At 48.1% G+C, this 20,865-nt stretch overlaps 2 protein-coding genes across 3 annotated transcripts in view; one reads left to right on the plus strand and one right to left on the minus strand.

Annotated features, from left to right (window-relative positions):
* LOC119441615 (H/ACA ribonucleoprotein complex subunit 4-like) overlaps positions 1–190 on the plus strand; it is a 111,909-nt gene extending 111,719 nt beyond the window's left edge. The window contains 1 exon segment of the mRNA XM_037706220.2: positions 78–190. Within this exon segment, the coding sequence (XP_037562148.1) occupies positions 78–149 (72 nt within the window). The 3' untranslated portion in view covers positions 150–190.
* LOC125939684 (glycogenin-2-like) overlaps positions 1–20,865 on the minus strand; it is an 88,322-nt gene that overhangs the window by 39,580 nt on the left and 27,877 nt on the right. The gene's annotated exons all lie outside the window — the stretch shown is intronic.

Raw genomic sequence — 20,865 nt, forward strand, 5'->3', positions numbered from 1 at the left:
GAGTATTACTAGTACTTGACATACCTCAAGCAGTGTTGAGAGATGTGACAATGTGTTCCATCTTTCTTTTTCCTTAGACCCCCTCCAAGGCGGAGAAGAAGAAAAAGAAGAAGAAGAAGAAGCACAAGAGCAGTGACGAGTCCGAGTGATTCCAGTACAGAGGTGCCAAATAAATTCCAGTGGAGGAAAACCGTGCGCTGCTCTTTACTAATTCCCCCCCACCTCGTGGATGTTAGGAGAACGTTTTTGACTCTTTCATTTGTTTGCGCTTTCAGTGCTTTGAGTTGCCAATCAATTTGGCCTCACGCGGATACAGTTGCATCAGTTAGGTAATGCGACTTCGGCAGCACCGACAGGTTTGGTCCAGTTACCTGGTGGGTCCACTTGAAAGAATGGAGAGGAAAAATGTCCAAACACATCAATGTTTTGTTTGACAGCATTTACCGGATCCTAATGCTTCCCGGAATCTAGCACGCACCCTGTTCTTGTGGATTTTAGTATAGGAAACAATGTGTACTCAAATCTAACATTCAGAAAACTTTATAATGAAAAAAATGTAGCATGCCCTTGATTGTTGCAATATGACAAAGGTTCAACCTGCAGAGTTTATCTTACATAATTTACTTATGATATGCCGATTGTCATCACTCTGAGGCAATAACTCTGGGCCACAACATGTCCTGCAATCAGTTCATTGTGTGTGGTGTTCTGCATTTATTGAACGACTCTGCAACCATCGCGAACTGGATAGGGGCCATGCCTAGACTGTCCAAAGTAGAACTGACTTTGAGCCACACAAGACTCTAGCTAGCTGAAAACACTTGACAAAGGTCTGTTGTGGCTAGCTTAGCACAGAAAATGAGTCTTTCAAGCTGGCTTTAATAATGGAAGTGGTGCATTATCCTCCCCAATGTGCAAAAGAATGAGGCACACAAATTTTCCCCTGTTGTCATGTTGTGATTATAATGGGAATGGAAATTGATCCGTCGTGACTTCTACATGCCACGAGACCTCAATAGACGACAACAAATAGGCCTACACTGCATCAGACTAAACGTCGCCTACACGAACTACTTCAAGAGCAAGATTAAACTGACTGACTTGCCAGTGTGCTTTCAATGTTAACGCCCCTGAAGACCTGCAACATGTTCTGTGTGACTGCTGCCGCTACACGTCAGAGAGAGAGTCTTTGAAAGCGGCGTTAGACCTTAAACAGGACTCAAGCTTGGAAATGCGGCATATTCTCGGCCCATGACAAAGCACCACCTGCGCGTTACATGCCACAAAAGCGCTGCTGACGTTCTTGCGGGCCACGAGCCTTAACAAAACTTTGTAAATTGTGTAATATGTGTGTGTGTGCTGTTAAGTTTTTTTATTCATCACCACTGTATACCGTATTTATTTGAATCTAACCCGCACTTTTTCCTGATTAAACAAGTCCAAAAATTGCATGCATGTTAGAATCTAGTGCGACCCTAAATCTGCATTACCATATAGCCATCGCCGTTTCAAAATCGCTGCCTCGTACGCACTTCGAGCCTAGCTGCCGTTACTTCCTCCATGTGCTGCAGTACATGTGCTTAGGCATTAGTCTATCGTCTCTCTTCCCATTTTCTGTGTTTGCTCTATCAGCATGAAGTGCCGAGTTCATCATGATGCCGCATTTAAAAGGAAAGCGATCATGTGTGCGGAGACGGGACGGAAATCACGGGCGTTTAGAGAACCCGAAAATTGCTTGCGGGACTGGCGCAAAGCAGAAGGAGAGGATTTTCACCAGCAAAGCAACGCGGAAAGTTTCCAGTGGACCGAAGCAGGACGTATTCTGCGACGATCCACTTGGGCCATACGATCGCCTTCGCCCTATCTTCTAAGCCGTCTGTGACGGGGAGAGTCCGTCGTGCGCTGTTTTCGCCGCTTATAGTTCGTGTTGAAGCGAGAGGTGTGCTAGCACGAAGGTCAATTCGCTCACCGCGCTTTGTCTCTCCAGCGTCTTGATACCGAGTTTCCACAATCAACGAGCGAGATGGGTTCATGTTTGCTTGTGCGCGCATGACACTGTGCTTGTTAATTTAGTTAGTAAGCGAGTGTTTGCAAGTTTGTGCGACCAATATAACTTATCCTTACTTCGTATAGCTGTCTACTAATTTGCTATCACAATCGATGCTTCGCCTTTCGGGCAAAACTGGCTTTTTTTATTCATCGCAACTTTAGTGCATCGGGAGTAAGGGCTCTGTTATACTCCGGCGTTCACAACGCGCCCGCGCGCGCGCCGGGGTTCGTTTCGTCGCGTCGGCGATGCCCCGCCAGGCGCAAATCCGCCTCCCCTATAGTCCAACGTGACGCGGCCCGACGCAGCGGCCGTAGCCAAAGCAGCACATGCTCAGTAGAGCAGAGCGCCGCGTGGAAAGTGAGCGCTGCGTGGAAAGAAACACTGACGCGGTGCAGTCTGGGTAACGTCGTCGGCGCGAAATGCAGCATGCTGCATTTCGCACCGACGGACGCTGGTTGCGTCGGTCGCGCCACGCGTCAGACTATAGAGCGCTCGCGTTTTGCTTGCGTAGCGTCGCTGCGCCCAGCGTGCGCGCGCGTCGACGTTACGTCGGAGTATAACAGAGCGCTTAATCTTTGTTTTTCTAAATGAAAGTTTTATTTCTGTATGAAAGTAAGAGGTGTGCGGTACTGTAAAGAATTTTTTTTTAATTCGGTCGCTGAAAACTGGTGCTTGTTAAAATTGAGGGCGCGTTAGAATTGAGTAAATACAGTATATTATAATCATCGCCCAGCACATGGAGTAGCATGTCAGGCAAATAGCCACGCTAACACTCATTAAAGTATGTTCCTCTCTCTGTTGCTAACACCTTGAATAGAGTTTTGTATCTGTAACGTGCATATTCCCCATTTTTTAGAAGTGCATGTTAGAATCTGCTAAATACTGAAACATCATTACAGGGCAGGCCACAAATATATAAGTGGTTGCAATGGTTCTGCTGGCCAGGCAACTTCCAAGTTATCCGGCAATGAGCAATTTCGGTACCAAAGTAATAAAAGTCTTAACCCATATTTAATGTTTGGGTGCCGGCTGGGGCCTTCGGTCCTTATCAAACTTATTGGAGTCAACAGAAGTCTAAGATGTCACCTAGGTTCCTGGTTGGTGTTAGAGTTACTGCCTTGGAAAGCATTGGTCTTGTACATAATCCCTGGACTGAGGCCAATGTTTCTTGAGTGCAGTGTTTGCTTTTCGATGACATGAAAATGGATTTCTTTGTGTAGTATTTAGCTACAGTCAAGTGAATGACAATTGTTCCTCAAGGGAAGCTCTCTCCACCTCACAATATCTGTAGAACCTAAATAACCGCCACGATTGAATTTAACAATTTGGCCACTTCTACACATCACTTGAGTATATATATACTCATATTTCATGCTTAGAAATAGGCAGAACCACTGCCACAGGCTCTCTTAGGGTATGTTTTGTCATTACTTTGGTCTTTCTTCAAAAGTATGCTTCGGCCTCATTGCTATGACATTCTAGCAACTGTACCGCTGTATGACAAAGATGGACAGGAATGATACAGCGCAAGCACTTGTGCTGTGCGACCTTTGAAGTTATCTATAAGAGGTCAGATACGTCCAGCTGCGATATCCCTAGAACGTTATAGCAACATGATCTGGATGGGACTTGGATAATCCATGGTATGTATTTGTAATGTTGTTTTGATAAATCTAGATATTGTGGGAAAATGCCTCAGTCCCAAGGTCCATGGCAGCAGCTCCAGTTTCAGCCGGCCGCGCCCTAGGACGCCCAGCCGCAGCTTGCGCACATCTCGCACCACTGCTCGCGCGTCCGTCATCTTGCTCGTCCACAGTTGGCTCTTATACCACTATTCATGTCAGCATTCCCACACTGCTCCTCCCTCTGCGAGGGCGTTGATGGCACTGACTAGCAACACGGCGTTCGAACCCGGCAGCACGGACGACGAGAGATGCAGAGTCGCCATGGGCGACGACGCTACGTGCTTGCCGAGCATGGCCACGATCACAACGAAATTACACACACACACCGCTGCTACGCGTTGCAAAATCACTCGCTCACTCTGCCATGTCGTCACAGCGTGCGCAACGCAAGGCACAAAACGAGGAGAAGTGACAAGTCGGCGGCGGGTGGTGTAGTTGGTTGTCGGCACAACGGGTGCAAGCATTCGCTAGCGCCATTCCTTCCTCCATGACCAGCGATTTTCCCCGCAGCTGCGATGCAAAGGCGGCGATGACACTGGCCCACGGTGGCTTGCAGCGACGGCGTGACACTCCTTCCAGCGGGCGAACCTTGGAGACTGATAATGCACCAAACGCTGAGCGGTGGTGCCGTCAAGGCTGAGTCACCGAGGTCTTCCAGGAACCCACCGGCCCTAAACCTGACTGGCTTCCATGACGGACTCCTCGCGAAGATTGAACAGGCCAGGTGGTGCAGCACCAAAGGCCCTAAACCGTCCCCTGGCGCACACCTGGTCTAATTTTCTTCTCTGACCTCGTTCTGAGGAGTGCACACAGCAGGTCTCCGGAAGGAGCTGCCGCCCGCTCAATGCCTTGCCACCAGAAACCTCACCGCACTGCAGCAGAAAACCGGAGAACCACGCACCGAGGGACGGAGCCGCTCTTGAGGCGGTGTTGGCGCGATCGCACGCATGATGTCACCTGCGCTGGCGATGCCTCTCTCGAACGGCGGCGCGGGAGCTGCAGCAGCACGTAGAAGACCACGCCACCACCAGGACCCATGCCAGGCTCGATGACGGCGACGGAGGAGGAACCGGCGGAATCGCACGTCATCGAACACCAGAGGTGCAGCTCGCACCGCGGAAATGGTCACGCACCATGGCTGTATTGGAGTCGCTGCTAGCCGTGGAACGGGTACCTCCAGCCTTCCCCACGACCATGGTCCGTCCTGGCACGCAGCCGGAGCCCCACGTTACGGGCACCAATGTGGGAAAACGCCTCAGTCCCACAGTCCACAGCAGCAGCTCCAGTCTGGGCCGGCCGTGCCCAAGGGCGCCCAGCCGCGCACCACTGTTGTTGTTGTTGACCTGAGTGGTTGTGGCGCATACACACAGTGTGGGATTGCCCATGAATCGGGTGGTTATATTAGGTGTATAAAAACAAGGGAATTAACGATTAGAACACTGGAGTTTAAAAAGGAAGATTTTGTGAGGAGAAAAAAAAACTAATAATAGGTTAAAAAATTTATAATAGGTTAAAGAAAAGAAATAAATGAATAAAAGTAAACTATGGTGGGAAGGGTGTCAATTAGTTTAGCATGGTAATCGATTTGATTCAATGAGATAATTTTGGATTGCCAAGCAAGCATTTTTGTGGCTGAACCCAATAATAAAGGCTCCAAAAGATAGGATTACAGGCTCCGATAAATCTAGGCTAATATTGCGAAGTGGGATTTCGAGTAGTCTTTTCGTTATTGCAGAAAAACGCCTACAAGAAATGGTCTATTGTCTCCGCTTCACCACAGAATGTGAGGGGACCAGACCTGTGTAAGTAAAAGTTTAACGTAGGAATACGGCAGCGCAGCCTCGTGATGGCCACTTCAATTTTCCGGGTTTGGCAAAAATCTCTGTGCCAAGGGTATAGAAGATGTCTATAATCCAAATAATTAGTTGGAGCAGAGCCTGACACTGCCTGCATAATGACACTCCTGCGAAATCTAGCAGCAGTGACATGAGCAGTCAAAGGACAATACGGAAAAATTGGTCCTGTTATCGATGCCTTGGCTAGTGAATCTGCCATTTCATTTATAATAAGTCCTTTATGGCAAGGCACCCAAATTAAACGCAAATTTCTCAAATAACCAGGTACCAATGAATGAAACGTCCTCAATATGCGAGAGTCACAAGAAGCAGTGAGGGATGAGCACAATGATAATGAATTAGTGATTATCACGGCAGGCGTAATTGATGGGTCTAATTTGCGTAGAGCCAGCACCACCGCCATGAATTCGGCTAAAAAGATTGGTACAAAATCTGGCAGCCGAAGAAAAAATGTCCAATCAAGAATAGGGGAAAATATAACAAACCCCTGATTTTTCCTCGCATTGTGAAGCATCTGTCGCAATAGCGATGTTTGTTTGTAGGCGCTGCAGATGATCTTGTAATAGACCATCTAGAATGTGGAAGTAATTTTGAATTATTAGGAAAGATGTCATTGAATTGCATATCGGTGGTAACAGATCTGTCGGGAATCGCAAGTACATCACAGATGAGCACGTTCAAAGGGTGAAGTAAATGTAGCGTGAATGTAATTTGCGGAGTATGTGAATGCCGCCAGTTTACATGAAAAAAATCAATCAGGTTGGGAATGAATATTGTTTGAGAACGTCGCACCCGTGATTCATAAATTCTCAAGAATGTCTGTACTCTCAAAAGACAGAACCTGCATGAAAGAGGAGGTTCATGGGATTCAAGGTAAAGAACAGAATTTGCAACAAATTTAGGAAGCCCTAGGCACAAACGTAATGCTTCTCTTTCTAAGAAGATCAAAGGGCGGGAAGTGTAAGCTGGAGCTCCAGAGAAGAGTGCACAACCAAATTCTAATACAGGGTGACCGTACATATGATATATCATTAGACGTGTATCTATTCGACGATTGCTCAGCCTATGCAAAATGCCAATTGTACGGGTACCTTTTCCAGTCACATGATCTATGTGTGGCCGCCAGTTGAGAGAGGCATTGTAAATGATTCCATGGTACTTAACAGACTCTATCTGTGGTATGTCTTGTAGGTGGTAAGAGAGTGAGATATGCACTGGGTCATGTATCGGAAAGACGAGAATGGCACATTTGCTGGCATTGAGTAAAAACTGGTTAACATCTAACCAGCTCTCCAGGGCACAAAGGTAAGTTTGCAGTCATTGATATAACGTGTGAATGTTGTTTGCAGATGCAAAAAATGCAATATCATCTGCATAAACATAAGTTGTGGCTTCTTCATGATGAGGAATTGTGCTCATGAGAATATTAAACAGCACTGGGGAAAGGACTGAACCTTGCAGTACTCTTCTCGTTTGTTTGCACCTAGAAGACAAAAGCTGCTTTTGTAGCAGCAGAATTCTCTTTCACTTAAAAATGAATGAATCCACGCTACTATATACCCAGGAACACCACAAGATGTTAGCCGATTTAGTGTTCCACGGTATCATATTGCCACCTGGTGTTTTGAGCCAGCCAACAATCATCATTGGGTGCCCAGCAAGAACGGAGAAGACGACGAAGTCGAAGATCCCGCGCCAGCTGGAGAACCGTCCCCTTCGTGTCTGGCATTCTTCGTGTCTGGCTGCTGGTACTGTTGCTTGCGCTTGCCTTAGCGCATGACAAACTGGTGGAGGTGCTGGGTAATCTAATCTATGCACCAAACCCCTCCGAGCAGCAGGAGCTCCAGTCCCGTACCGGTGGTTACGCCTGTACACCGCACCAGCAGAAGGATCCGTGGACAAGCCCCTGAGTTTGGACTCCTCCCAGAGACAATGGCAGCTCCGACCACCCCAACCGGTATGGAAGGCACTACACCGATTCATTGTACGCTACTCAATCCGCGAACACCGAATCCCTTCCACGGTGCCATGCATGAGGATGTTGAAGATTGGCTGGTGCACTATGAACGTGTTGCCGCGTTCAACAAGTGGGACGATGCAGACTAACTGAAAAACGGATATTTCAGCCTTAACGATCGCGCACGTGTTTGGTATGAGAACCGTGCAAATACCCTAACTTCATGGGAAGAATTCAATCGCCGTCTTTTTGAGACGTATGCGAGCCCTGATCACCGAGAACGAGCTGAGCGTGATCTCCAGTCCCGTATTCAAATGCCGAACGAAGGTGTCGCAATGTATGTCGAGGACATGACGCGTCTCTTTCGACGAGCCGACCCCAGCATGTCAGAAGAAAAGAAGGTGCGGTACCTGATGCGCAGAGTGAAAGAGCAGCTGTTCGGTGGTCTCGTACTCAGTCCTCCCAAGACTGTGTCAGAATTTCTTTCCGAGGCCGTCACCATGGAACAGACTCTTCGGCAGCGGGCACCATCATACGAACGCCAAGTGAACGCTGCCTCACCTACGGACTTCTTCGGAGCTCTCAGGGGCCACGTCGATTTCTTCCGAGAGCTCATCCGTTCCGTAATCCGCGAAGAACTCCAGAAACTGTCGGTACCTTCACAGCCGACGCTCAGCTCTTTGTCCAGCGTTGTCCATGACGAAGTCCAGCATGCGCTAAGAGAACCACCCTTCAACACGGAAGCTCAACCGGTAAGAACTAACAGCTCCCGTATGTCATATTTGCAAGCTTTGCGGCAACCTGCATTGCGGCCTCGTATTACCACGACAACCGACAGGAGGCTCCAAGAAAATCGGTCGTGTGGCGGGCACCTGATCGCCGTCGCCTTTGCTTTCACTGTGGCGAAGCTGGGCATGTCTACCGACAGTGCTCATATAGAGAGCTCAGACTACGCGGATTCCCAGCAAACTCGCCGTGACCTAGGTTCGGCCAGCGTCCTCCTGCAATTGAAGAATACGTTGCCGAGCAGCGCGGATCCTCATCAGCTCGACACCAGTCACGCTCCCCTTCGCCGCGGCGGTTTTCTCCGACTCGCCGTACATATTCGAGCGTGGTGCAGGGTCGGTCGCCCAGCCCGCGCCGGGAAAACTAACCACAGCGGCCTTCGGGGGCGAGGCCGCTCATTCTGGACGTGCTCAAGGACCCCTGCTGACGCGTACGCGGATCGACGATACATCGACAACGACAGTACCTGCTGATTACGGAAGAAAAATTTCCTTGGACATTCCTGTATTGCTCGACGGTCGTGAATTGACTGCTTTAGTGGACACTGGAGCGGATTATTCAATAATCAGCGAAAAACTGGCCACCCTTCTAAAGAAAGTGACGACGCCTTGGAATCGAACGCCAGTTCGTACAGCTGGCGGGCACATTGTCACACCACTCGGCATGTGCATGGCACGAATAGAGATTCGCGGCTCTACGTTTGTTGCCAGCTTGAGCATTCTACCTCAGTGTTCTCGAGACCTAATCATCGGCATGGACTTTCTCAGGGAGCACGGAGCTATCATCGACATTCGCCAACGCCTCGTCACTTTCTCGACAAAGAGCGCCGCAGCGACGACCAACACCATCCACCCTCGAGCACCTCTTCGTGTTACCGACGACGCTGTCACGTTACCACCGCGTGCAAGTGTCATGGTTCAAGTGGCATGTGACAGGCTCTTACACGGTGAAGCGGTCACAGAAAGCAATCACTCGCTCCTGCTTTCTCAAGGTGCTTGCGTAGCAAGAAGCCTTATTGATCTTCATGATGGCCACTCTGACGTTCTTGTCACGAACTTCAGCTACGAACACCGCCACCTTTTCCCCGGTACTGTCATCGCCTACGCCGACCCAATCGCCAATGTCACTGAATGTTTTGTTTCCGAGGCAATTGATACTGCTGAAGCACCTTTACGCAACGTGGACATTAGTCCAACGCTTCCTGAAGACAACAAACAACCCTTGCGCGAGCTGTTACTCGAGTTTCACTCTTGCTTTGCACGGTCGTCGAAGATACGTCAAACGGCGATTACGAAACACCGTATCATCACCTATGACGACGCGCACCCCATACGGCAACAGCCTTATCGTGTTTCCCCAACCGAACGACATGCCATTCAAATGCAGGTGAAGGAAATGCTTCAAGACGGCGTCATACAGCCTTCATGCAGCCCCTGGTCATCGCCAGTCGTGCTTGTTAAAAAGAAAGATGGCACGCTTCGGTTTTGTGTTGACTACCGGAAGCTAAACAACGTCACAAAGAAAGACGTGTACACGTTGCCTCGTGTCGACGATTCTCTGGACAGGCTAAGGCGCGAAGTATTTCTCCTCTATCGATCTGAAAAGTGGCTACTGGCAAATTGAAGTAGATGAGTGGGACCGCGAGAAAACTGCCTTTGTTACTCCGGACGGCCTTTACGAATTTCGAGTACTCCCTTTCGGCCTCTGTTCCACTCCAGCCACATTCCAGCGAATGATGGATACCGTTCTCGCTGACCTCAAATGGAAAAGCTGCCTCGTCTATCTCGATGATGTCGTTGTCTTTTCGAAATCTTTTGACGAGCACCTTCGACGCCTTCGGAATGCACTCGAAGCCATTCGATCGGCTGACCTTAACCTCAAGCCAGAGAAATGCCATTTTGGTTACGAGGAACTGAAGTTTCTCGGACACGTCGTGAGCGCGGCAGGTGTTCGGCCCGATCCCGAGAAGACTGCTGCCGTAGCTGCTTTTCCAGTTCCAACAGACAAGAAAAGTGTCGGACGATTTTTGGGCTTGTGCGCATATTATCGACGCTTCATTGAAAATTTTTCAAAGATTGCAGAGCCGCTATTTCGCCATACACGTGACGACGTGCCATTCCTCTGGACTGATGAACAACAGACCGCCTTTGCCGAGCTACAATGTCGATTGTCTTCTCCTCCCGTGCTTGGTCATTTCGATGAGGACGCCGACACAGAAGTACACACTGACGCCAGCAATATCGGTCTCGGAGCTATCCTGGTGCAAAGGCAAGACGGGACTGAACGAGTTATAGCCTACGCGAGCCGCACTCTGTCACGCGCTGAGTCCAATTATTCCACCACAGAGAAATCAAGCGATATCAAGCACCTTTAGCGATATCAAGCGTCACTAAGGCAGCATATTGCTTATGACGTCGAGCAAGTTGTATCCGGCTTTATAAGTCGACATGGGCATGCCAGATGGAGCAGCCAGCCCTGAAACCAATCTGACATGGACTAAGAATTGAATTATCGTTTACAAATTTCATGATGTGAAGGTGAATAAGCCTCTCAATTAATTTAACTACATTTTACGTAAGCGCAATAGGCCTGATGTTCTCCAATGTATGCCTTCCCCCTTGTTTCTTAAGTATCATTATTACTTTGGCAAGCTTCCACTGCAAAGGAATCCAAGCATTTTTAATCGAATAATTTACCACGTCTAAAAGAATGTTCGGCGATTCCTTTAACAATATCTTTAGCATCGCATTTGTGATTCCGTCAAGGCCAGGTGCTGTATTTGGCAAGCATGCTGCAGTCTGATTGAGCTCAGATAATGAAATTGAGGTGAAGCCATCCGAAGAGTCTAAAGCATAATGAATAGCTGGAAGCCAGGCTGCAAATCGATTTTCTAAATCTTTGGCAATCGCTTCTAGAGAGGAGCTCATTTCTTGCGGGGTCGAAACGATGGAGTCTAATGTTAACAGTGTTGGTAGCACCTTTCTAGCGCGAAGAAATGCCAACAGAGCTCACTTGTTTTTTGATTTTGATAGATAATCGTAATGCCTAATATCATATTCATCTTTGACTCGGTTAACAGTACGCTTAAATACACCAGCGTGAAACTGATAATTTTTCTAATTTGTCGGGCATTGATTATGGAGAAGTGTTTTCCAGGCGGCTTTTCTTTTTCTATAATCACGCGTACACTCATCATTCCACCAATGACAAGCGGTGTGTTAAGCCGAAGGGATGACAAATTCAGCTTGCTTTCGGGAACCCTCAAGAACCGAACAAATCGTTGAAGCGATTTCCTTGTCATTGGCATTGGCAAGTTTCGAAACGGATGCAAGTAAGACAGTCTTAAATTTATTGTGGTTTACAAATGTGCACGCCTGGCATTCTAAAGATGTTATTGGACACATGATTTCAAATGACACAGGAAGATGATCACTGTTGGTTGCTGAGTCAACCGTTAACCACGAAGAAACATTGAGGCCAGCACTACAAAAAGTTAAGTCTAACACTGACCGAAAGTGGCCTCTAACAAATGTCACATGTCCTGTGTTCTGACATGAAAGGTTACTATCAATAGCCCATTCCCCTAGTCGCTTGCCACACAAATCCGTTTTTAGACCCCACGACACGTGATGCAAATTAAATCTCCTGCGAACAAAATTTCTTTTCTACAAGCAGCTACAGCCCTATCTAGTTGACGTGTACTTTGCACACCGGTGGGGAAATAGGTATTAATAATTGAAAATGGTCGATAACCTGGGAGATATGTCTATCGCCAAAATTTCGCAGTCGGAGTCCACGAATTTAAAAGAAAGGTTTGCCTATGACAAATTTTATTTGAAACAAGTATCAATAGTCCTCCGCCTTGCAGGTTACGATCTAATCGGAACGAACGAAAACCTTTCAAATGAAAATTTTTCTCTTGTGACAGCCAAGTTTCCTGAGAAGTATAACATCTGGATTAAGCTGATGAGATAGGTAAACAAATCTGTTAAAGCTAAGAAGATAGAGCGACAGTTCCACTGAAATACTTTCAACTGTGCAATGGTGTTGATCACACAGCAGCAGCAACTACCGTTTTAATAAAGCTTTAATTTCTTTAATTATAGGCGATGGTTGACTCTTTTTTGGTTTTAGTTTCATAATCTTAGAAATTGGAGGTCCCATGCGTTTGGGAGCTCGAGCGTCAAGTTCCATATCTGTGACAGTAAGGGAGTCTGAGGAAGAGGACTCACCCTCGCCTGGTTGAATTTGCGGAGTAGTGTCCGTTGACTGATCTATAAATGTAGAAGGCGCTTCTACGTCATTGCTAGGCATTCGAGGTGTGGCGTTAAGTAATGAGGACTGTAGCGGTGCCTTAGTGGCTTGCATCATTTGAATCATCCGACTGGAAATGATTTGGGCTAAGCATTATGATAGGCTGGATACCAATTTATTCATAGCTTTAGTCATTGCCTTTTTGCACAGCAGCGTCAATTGCTTCCGAGAGATTAATATTCATACTTGGAGTATTACAGGCTGTAACACCAGAGTATCTGAAGGCCCTGTCTTTAACAACTGCAATTGCATCTCTTCGGGAGCAGCGACGGCGGTCGATTATTTCAAGAAATTTAAGTTCTTGCAATTGGAATGGTCTGCTGGGTGTGTTCCGCTGCAGAGGCAGCAGTTTTCAGATTGTGCAGAGCATTCACTTGAGGGATGACCATCTCCACAGGTGCGGCAGCGTAAGCTTGACTTGCAACCTTCTGCGCTGTGCCCGAATCTCCAACAATTCGGACATTGGATTGAACGTGATGCGAGTGGTTGTACACGGAACACAAGAGGCCACACTTTGATTTTGAACGGACATGATGTGCCCCTAAACGTGGCAATTACTGACTCAGTCGGAATCCTTGCATTATTTACAAGGCGATTGCAACGATAAATAGCAATGACACCTGCTGCGGAGAGCTTGTCCAGGGTTTCAGTTGGACTTAAGTGGGAGTCTACGCCCCATATGAGACCCTTGGTGCAGGTAAGGTGAGGCGGGATAAAAGCTCTCACCGGGATGGAAGCGAATGAAGTGCATTTCAGTAGATTTTCAACACAGGTCTGGTCCGGGGACCGACACAATATACCTCCGCGTCCGAACGCTCGCACATCAGTGATGGTCTCGAAGTGGTTGACATGGTCTTAAGTTCCTTCTGGACAGCTTGTGGGTTCGTCAGCCTGATGCGTGGTCATCACCCGGCAGTGAGGCATGACTAGGAGTCCACTTGCTCTGGACTCCTGGCCATGCCTCACTGCCGGGTAATGACCGCACACACGCGGTCGCTCGAGAAATTACCCTCGGAGCTGCCCGGCATGACAAGGATTGGAGTCCAGATCAGGCGCGCTCCCCACTCACATACAGATACGTATTAAAGTATTATACACGAGCTAGACACACCATGGGTCCGCCAGCGCTGTCGTTCTCGCGAGAGGAAAAGGCGGCACTCCGCCAACTCCAAACACATTTCCCAATCTCCTCTCCCTACATAAATTTTACCTTTACCGCTACGCAGACTCTTGCACAGGCTGTAGAAGCTCCCCCACGGCGTTCCATGTCACGGTGGAGTGCACCGCAAAATTATTCCCTCCCCTGCCAGTCATCCTGCACCCCTTCCGCACCAAAGAGCTGTGGGAGGCTGCGCTCCGCGACGGGCCTCCCGAGGTCCGCCGGGCCCTAGTTCAACAGGCCCGTGCTGTCGCTGAGATCGTTCTCGGGACCCCGGAATAGGGGTCCCACCCACACTCTTACTACCTTTTCTTTTAGATGTGAAGCAGCTTATGGCAGGGGCTTTGTCCGTCCCTCCATCCATCCGCCGTGCGGCTTCCACACCCGCACTGCGCATGAGCATCCTCCTCCCCCTCCTCTCCTTGTCTCATTTCCTCTCGGCATTCCTCCTCTCCGGATTGCACAACGAATGGCAACACCTGCGGCTCCGCGGCGCGACGGTAGGCGCTGCATACTCCGCTGGGGGGCGCCACTGTAACCCTTTTTGCGGAGCAGTTTAATTTAGAGAAACGAGATGGCGCTCACGGCGGCGCGCCATACCTCTCCTCAGCTACCGCGCACGAATACGAAACCATTACCGCAGCTACCTTGCTTCTGTGCGATCAGCTGTCGGAAATGCAACTGAGTTTTCACTAACACACTGTGCTCCAATCATGCTAAATTGAATCATGTGGAGTGAAGACGTGTGCAATAGTTGGCTGCAAAAATAGTGACTGGCATGTTAAGGAATAAAATAAATCTGCGTGGCCAAGTTCGCGGACCGCTGCTGCAACTGTCCGAACGTGTTACCGGCACTTCGTGATGTACGTACGGCTTTCCTCGAGGATACAGCAATTTGCTCATCCGCCAGCTTTGTATCGCTAACCCTCAAGAAAGGGCTTCATCCCCAGAACGTCGGCAAGAGTGAGTACCACTCGTAGCGCCGCTTCCTGTCATAGTAAGTTTCGCGCACGTCACCTATACACATCTGTCCCAAATGGCGGGAAAACTTACGCCCACTCTATCGCCGACGTATCAAGAATAAGTGAATGAGCGCACACTTGAATATGTGCACACTGTATACGCACAATAAATGACGGACTACACCGATGGCGCACGAATTGTCGAAGCTGAATATTTCGTGACGGTCCACAAGAGTAAGCGAGTTACTAGCTGTAATATATATATTGCTACAAGGTATTACAATGTACAAAACAGCTACGTTTCAAGCCTTGTGCGCAGCAAGAACAAATCTATCGGAACTGAGCACACCCGCAGGCGATTAGGCAGAAAAATAATCAGATAGTGGTCGCACCGAGGAACTTCACTGAGTCAGAAACTGACAAGCCACTGCTTCAAAATATTTGCCAAAAAAAGTACAAATAGCAAAACACTAATGCTGATTCCATTCATGAGCGGAATGTTTGGATAGCTTGGAATACATATTTAGCCCCGCTTTTAGAACAAGCATCATATACGCTGCTTGAGCCGTTTGGACATAGCTTAATCAGCTCCGAAAGCTCTTTTGCATGTTCTCTGAAGCTGTGATCAAAGCTTCGTGTCGTACCACGTAGTCACCGTCTACGATATCTCCGAAAACAGGGGTTTTCTAAGCCGCGCCGGCGTCATACACTTCTATTGTAAACAAGGAGGCAACGGAGGCAGTTGAGGCAAGCAATGGACGTGTCACCACGTGATGAAACATGGCAGCACCCACGGGATCGCCGCGAAAGGGTCAGTAATGACGCGCGCGCGCGTTCCGCTCCTCTGATTCTCCTCCTGCAACGCCGCGATGAGTGCCACGGACAGCGCCAGCATCAACCCTAGTGTCAGCGCCACGGAGAAGAGGGCTCGAGCCGCTGCCACGAAACGGCAGCGGCGACAGGCCGATCCCGAACTTCGGGCTCGCGAAGCCGAAAGGAAACATCAACCTAACGGAAACGACGAACTGAAAACTAATGGGAACTTGAGTCGGACCCCATGGCTGCTTTGCATACTACTCAGGGTTCCCCACGGGAAGATGGTGTAATTATTTGTAATAAAATGTTTACTCTCTCTCTCTCTGGTGGAACCTCCATTGGTAGGCACGAGCGCAACAGGAATGGTGCTTACGCCACTGCGAAAAAATAAATCTAAAGATAATTCATTAGATGGCAGGGATGCTGGTCAGGCGGATCGCGCCTGGCCAGGAGAATTGGTCGACATCAGCCCAAGATGGCTGATGCAAGGAATGTAAATAAATCAGGGATTAAATTAATATAATTAGAAACCCGAAACCACCCGATACACAGCTAAAATACCACTGCAGGCCAACGAAGCTTGGAGAGGCACCGGAATGCCGCAGGAACGCAGGTGATGATGACGATGATGATGATGACGATGATGATATCCTCAGCACATCATCATCACCAAACGAAGGAATGCTCGTTCTTCTTCTTCTGCTCCTTCGTCGCGTTCTCGCACCACTGCTCGCGCGTCCGTCATCTTCCTCTTCCACAGTTGGCTCTTATGCCACTATTCACGTCAGCATTCCCACAATATCTATAGGATGTGTGCAATGTCTAAAACATGTTCTATGTGCATCTATCGAACACAAATGGTACGGTTGGCATTCTTTTTTTCAAATGGAAACAATGATACGCCTGTGCTAAAGCGCTCAGCTGCTTGCAGCTCGCTACTATAGAAATGTTTCCGATCAAGCGCGTGCTAACACTAAAACAAGAGAAAGCACAATGTGCGTCGCACGTGCCATTCAGCTGACGCCTAATGCGTCACTCAAAGCACGTCGAAATAGAGCTGCAGCGATGTTCTCGTCGTCGCAAGCAAGCTGTCTGAGTAAGACAAAGCAATATAACGCTGCCACGAATAATGGCAAGCATTAACTGTTCCCCTACCATAGGGAAAATAGGTGTTTTTTGTTTGTTACCGCAGATGTCTTTTTCTGAAGGAACTACTGCACTCAATATTTAATGTAAAACATAAATAGAAAGCAAAATGAATGCACTTTTCACGCATAAAAGTTTTATTTACGAGATGCATGTCATAAAAAAGATATAAATTGTTAAAATCAAGATTGGGCGATAAAATTCAACAAGGTTTCTAAAGACACGCTTGGTACCTACTACAAAAAAAATGTTACGAAAATTGTGAGATATACAAAGTGTATTGCCTCTATTAGGCATTATTTCCGAAAAAATCTAAATTTTTCGTTGAACACGTATTTCACTACAAAAATTTAACTGCAAGCACTACAGTTGGGCGTGCCGGGCTGCGGCCGCCGATGTTCCGGGCTGGTTTGCGTCGTCGTCGCGTTTACAAAGTCCGACGAGAGTCAGCGTCCTCTGACTCTCTGCTATTCGATGTATCGATAAAATCAGCCGCAGAAACCGCGGAATCGTTATATCTGCGATGTCCCGAAGCGCGCGCGCCGTTTCCGGAGCCGGACATTTTTGCGTTCTGCTTTGACGATCGCTAAACTTCGGAGCGCGTTTAAAAATCACCGCCTGGCGGAAAAAGAGCGAACTGCTTAGAAAACAAAAATACAGTTTCTCCTCTTTCATGCCCGATGGAGCAGTATGTCCGTGACCGGCGCGGAAGGTCTCGAAAGCGGCGTTTCAAAGTTCAAGCCATCGATAGAGCGCTAACGATGCCCATCAGGGTTGCCAGATTGGGCTGTTAATAGCCAAAATGGGCTACTTTTTATGCGGACTGGCGTCAGAAATTCCGAGTTGGCTACATGGCTATACAGGGTCGATCCTGGTGGCAGTGCAGAGGGTCCAAGCGCAATGGCACATACCCCTGTGAACTGGCGAAGCTGAGCCTTGCTGAGCCTGGCTAAGTCTAGCTAAGCATGACTGGCACTACTTAAGCTAAGTCAGTCATCGATAACCAATTGATAGCCAATCAATAGCTAATCCGGAAAATTCCGGAACATGCTGGGGAGGACTTGGTAGTGCTTAGCCTAGCCCAAATACGTGGCCAATATCTTGCGATAGCCAATCGATAGCCAATCAATATCTAATCGATCAATAATCGATAAATTCCGGAAAATGCAGGGGCTGACTTGGTAGCGTTTGGCCTAGCCCAAAAGCAAGAACTAGCTAGGTGCCCATCAGCTCTGCTGTCTCTTTAGCATTGCGCCTCCAGTGCAAGCTTTTCTTTCTTGACTTCCAAATCCCGAGGAACACGTTAACACTGACAAAAATCGGGGACGCCGGTTTATGAAAACCCAAAACTAATTGCTGCTACAAAAATATGTAGGCAATCTCGAAGGCTGTGTTTTTAGTCAATGTCGGCGCTGGGAGGATGGCGTTAAGTCATGGCTGCCTTGTTTATGCGTCATTCCAGCGCTAAGCTCTCTTATCTTTCTTTTAGATTCGGCGCTAACTGCTGCCACTTTACGCATGGTTCAGTATTAAAAACGGTGGGGCTGTCTAAGGTCCCCAGACAAAACAAAACTTGTTTTATCTAGGGACCTCAGGGCTGACAGCTGTCGAGTACTTGTTCCATGCAGGCTGCTATACAGCAAACTATTATCTGCACTTACACATCAGCTCAAGTACTCGCACGCATGTCGTGGCGCGTCATTTTCGCCCGTGGTCCTTCAATGTTTATCAAGGGTTCCTCGAAGCCGTAATCAAGGTGGCAATTAAATCTATAAACACAATTCATCTATTGTGTTATGGGCCAGCAGGTCCTTCTGTTTGTTCCCACTCAAAGGCGAATTGTAGTCATTCTTTGCACGAGGAAGATGCGAGAAGGTTTCAAGTTCTCTCCAGGGTTCAATGTGCCTCCAAGCGGCAGCATTTGCTAACTCAGCGTCGAGCTGCTTTCGAGTAAAAAATGCAAAATTGAGAGCGAGAGAGCGGGAGAGAAATAACATGCTTATTTTAGGAATCAAGCTTAGGAAAGGCATCCCTATTCCAAAATGCCTTAAGCTCGGGCCGCTTGTTGGGCACTCGATCGTGCCCAGCGGAAGCTGAACCTCGAGTCTGGAGCTGGCAATATTTCGCCCGACTCTTATAGAAAAATGCCTGGGTTAAAGCGAGGCGTGAACTGAAGTTAGCTCAGAACGGGGCTCAGTAGATACCAATAAGGTCATGAGTAAATTGGAAAAATTATTCGGCTCATTGTAACCATAAGTGGTGTCCAAATTCACCTCCGAGTGGCAGCTGGCAGCTGTCACTAGAATTTTTTACGCAGATCTTGAGGCCAATGTTGGGCTGGTTGCATGCGACGGATGTAATTGTAGAGCCGGAAATACGCCGCGAGATTTGGACACCATCTACACCATCTATAAGACACCTGCAGAATATCAGGAAAAATTTTGGCAAAGTTTTTGGCTACTTTTCGCTCACGAAAAATTTGGGTCTGGTTATTTTTGGGCTACATTTTGAGATGCCCAGACTCTGGGCAGCGCGGGAACCCCCCTGGGCTCCGTTATCTCCCCAATGCTCTTTAATCTCGTCATGATCGATCTTGCCAAGGAGTTGCAGCAAGTGGACGGTGTCACCCACACCATCTACGCTGACGACATAACCATATGGGCCCATCAAGGCAGTGACGACCAAATAGAAACGGCACTACAATCCGCCATTGACACAGTCGAGACTTATCTCCAAGGCAGGGGGCTTCGCTGCTCCCCTGCGAAGTCTGAACTCCTCCTCTACAGGCCTGCTCTTCGTGGCCGCCGTCCGAAATATCCCACCCCTAAACGCCAGTACGAAGACATCGCGCTTCACCTCACGGATGGCAGCCCCATACCCCTCGTCACGCAATATCCGTGTGCTCGGCATACTCATAGAGGCGAACGGAGCGAATGGCATGGTCCTCGCCAAAATCAAGAGCAATGCATCCAACACCATGATACTTTTGAAGCGGGTCTCCAACCGCCGTGGGGGTATGAAAGAGGACAATCTCCTCCGATTAATTCAGTGATTCGTAATTTGCCACATCACCTACGTTGCTGCGTATCTAAACTGGTACAAGACTGAACAAACCAAACTCAACATCCTCCTACGCGGTGTCTATGAGCAAGCCCTCGGCCTCCTCGGTTACACCAGCACTGACCTCCTCCTTCAACTAGGCGTCCTTAACACACTGGACGAGCTCATCAAGGCCCAACGACGCTCTCGGCTGGAGAGACTCACTCTCACGGCGACGGGCTGCCGCATCCTCACCTCGCTCGGTATCACCTACCACCACTAGCCAGCACAGTGAAAATAGATAATCGCGTGAAGAGGGTGGTGCCAGCTTGTCCGATTGGTCCGCTTCGCTTTACTTAGCTTGCGGTGGCTTCAGAGGCGTACCAACTATTTCTCGAGTGGGGGGGGGGGGGGGGGGGGGAGGGGGGGAGGGGGCAAACCGCAGGTCTGACTCTCTCTCCACACACACACACACACACACACACACACACACACACACACACACACACACACACACACACACACACACACACACACACACACACACACACACACACACACACACACACACACACATATATATATATATATATATATATACATTGAAATACTAGTATAACAAGTGAAAAAGCCTGGAAATGCATCTGTCAGGTATTTTTATTTGTAACACTATACCTCTTTCTCAATAACACATGGTGAACCATCGAGGCCCGAAAATTTATTTGAATTTGCATTTATTTCTTGTCGCTATAAAATCTATATGTGATGCAGGGACAAATGGCATTGAGTGCCTAGAGGTCCCTGATCCAACCCAGTAGCAGCAGTGCAGCTCAAAAAAAAAAAAAAAAATATGCACATTTGTTGCAGTCAGTTTTACTAATTAAAGGATTTTACTTGGTGTCTACAGCATAAATGTGTCGCTAGTTAAGGTAATAGCACTGTCGAGGTTATACAGAACGAAGTACAATCAACATAAATTACTCTCAATACTAAAAAGAAAAAGACGGCAGAGGTGAGCGAACTTGGTGAATTACAACCCGATCTTTAGTGAAGCTGTTTTTTTTTTTTTCGAACAGTTGCACTAAATGTTTCAGT

Source organism: Dermacentor silvarum, chromosome 2 (genome assembly GCF_013339745.2).
Source record: "Dermacentor silvarum isolate Dsil-2018 chromosome 2, BIME_Dsil_1.4, whole genome shotgun sequence".
Lineage (NCBI taxonomy): Eukaryota > Metazoa > Arthropoda > Arachnida > Ixodida > Ixodidae > Dermacentor > Dermacentor silvarum.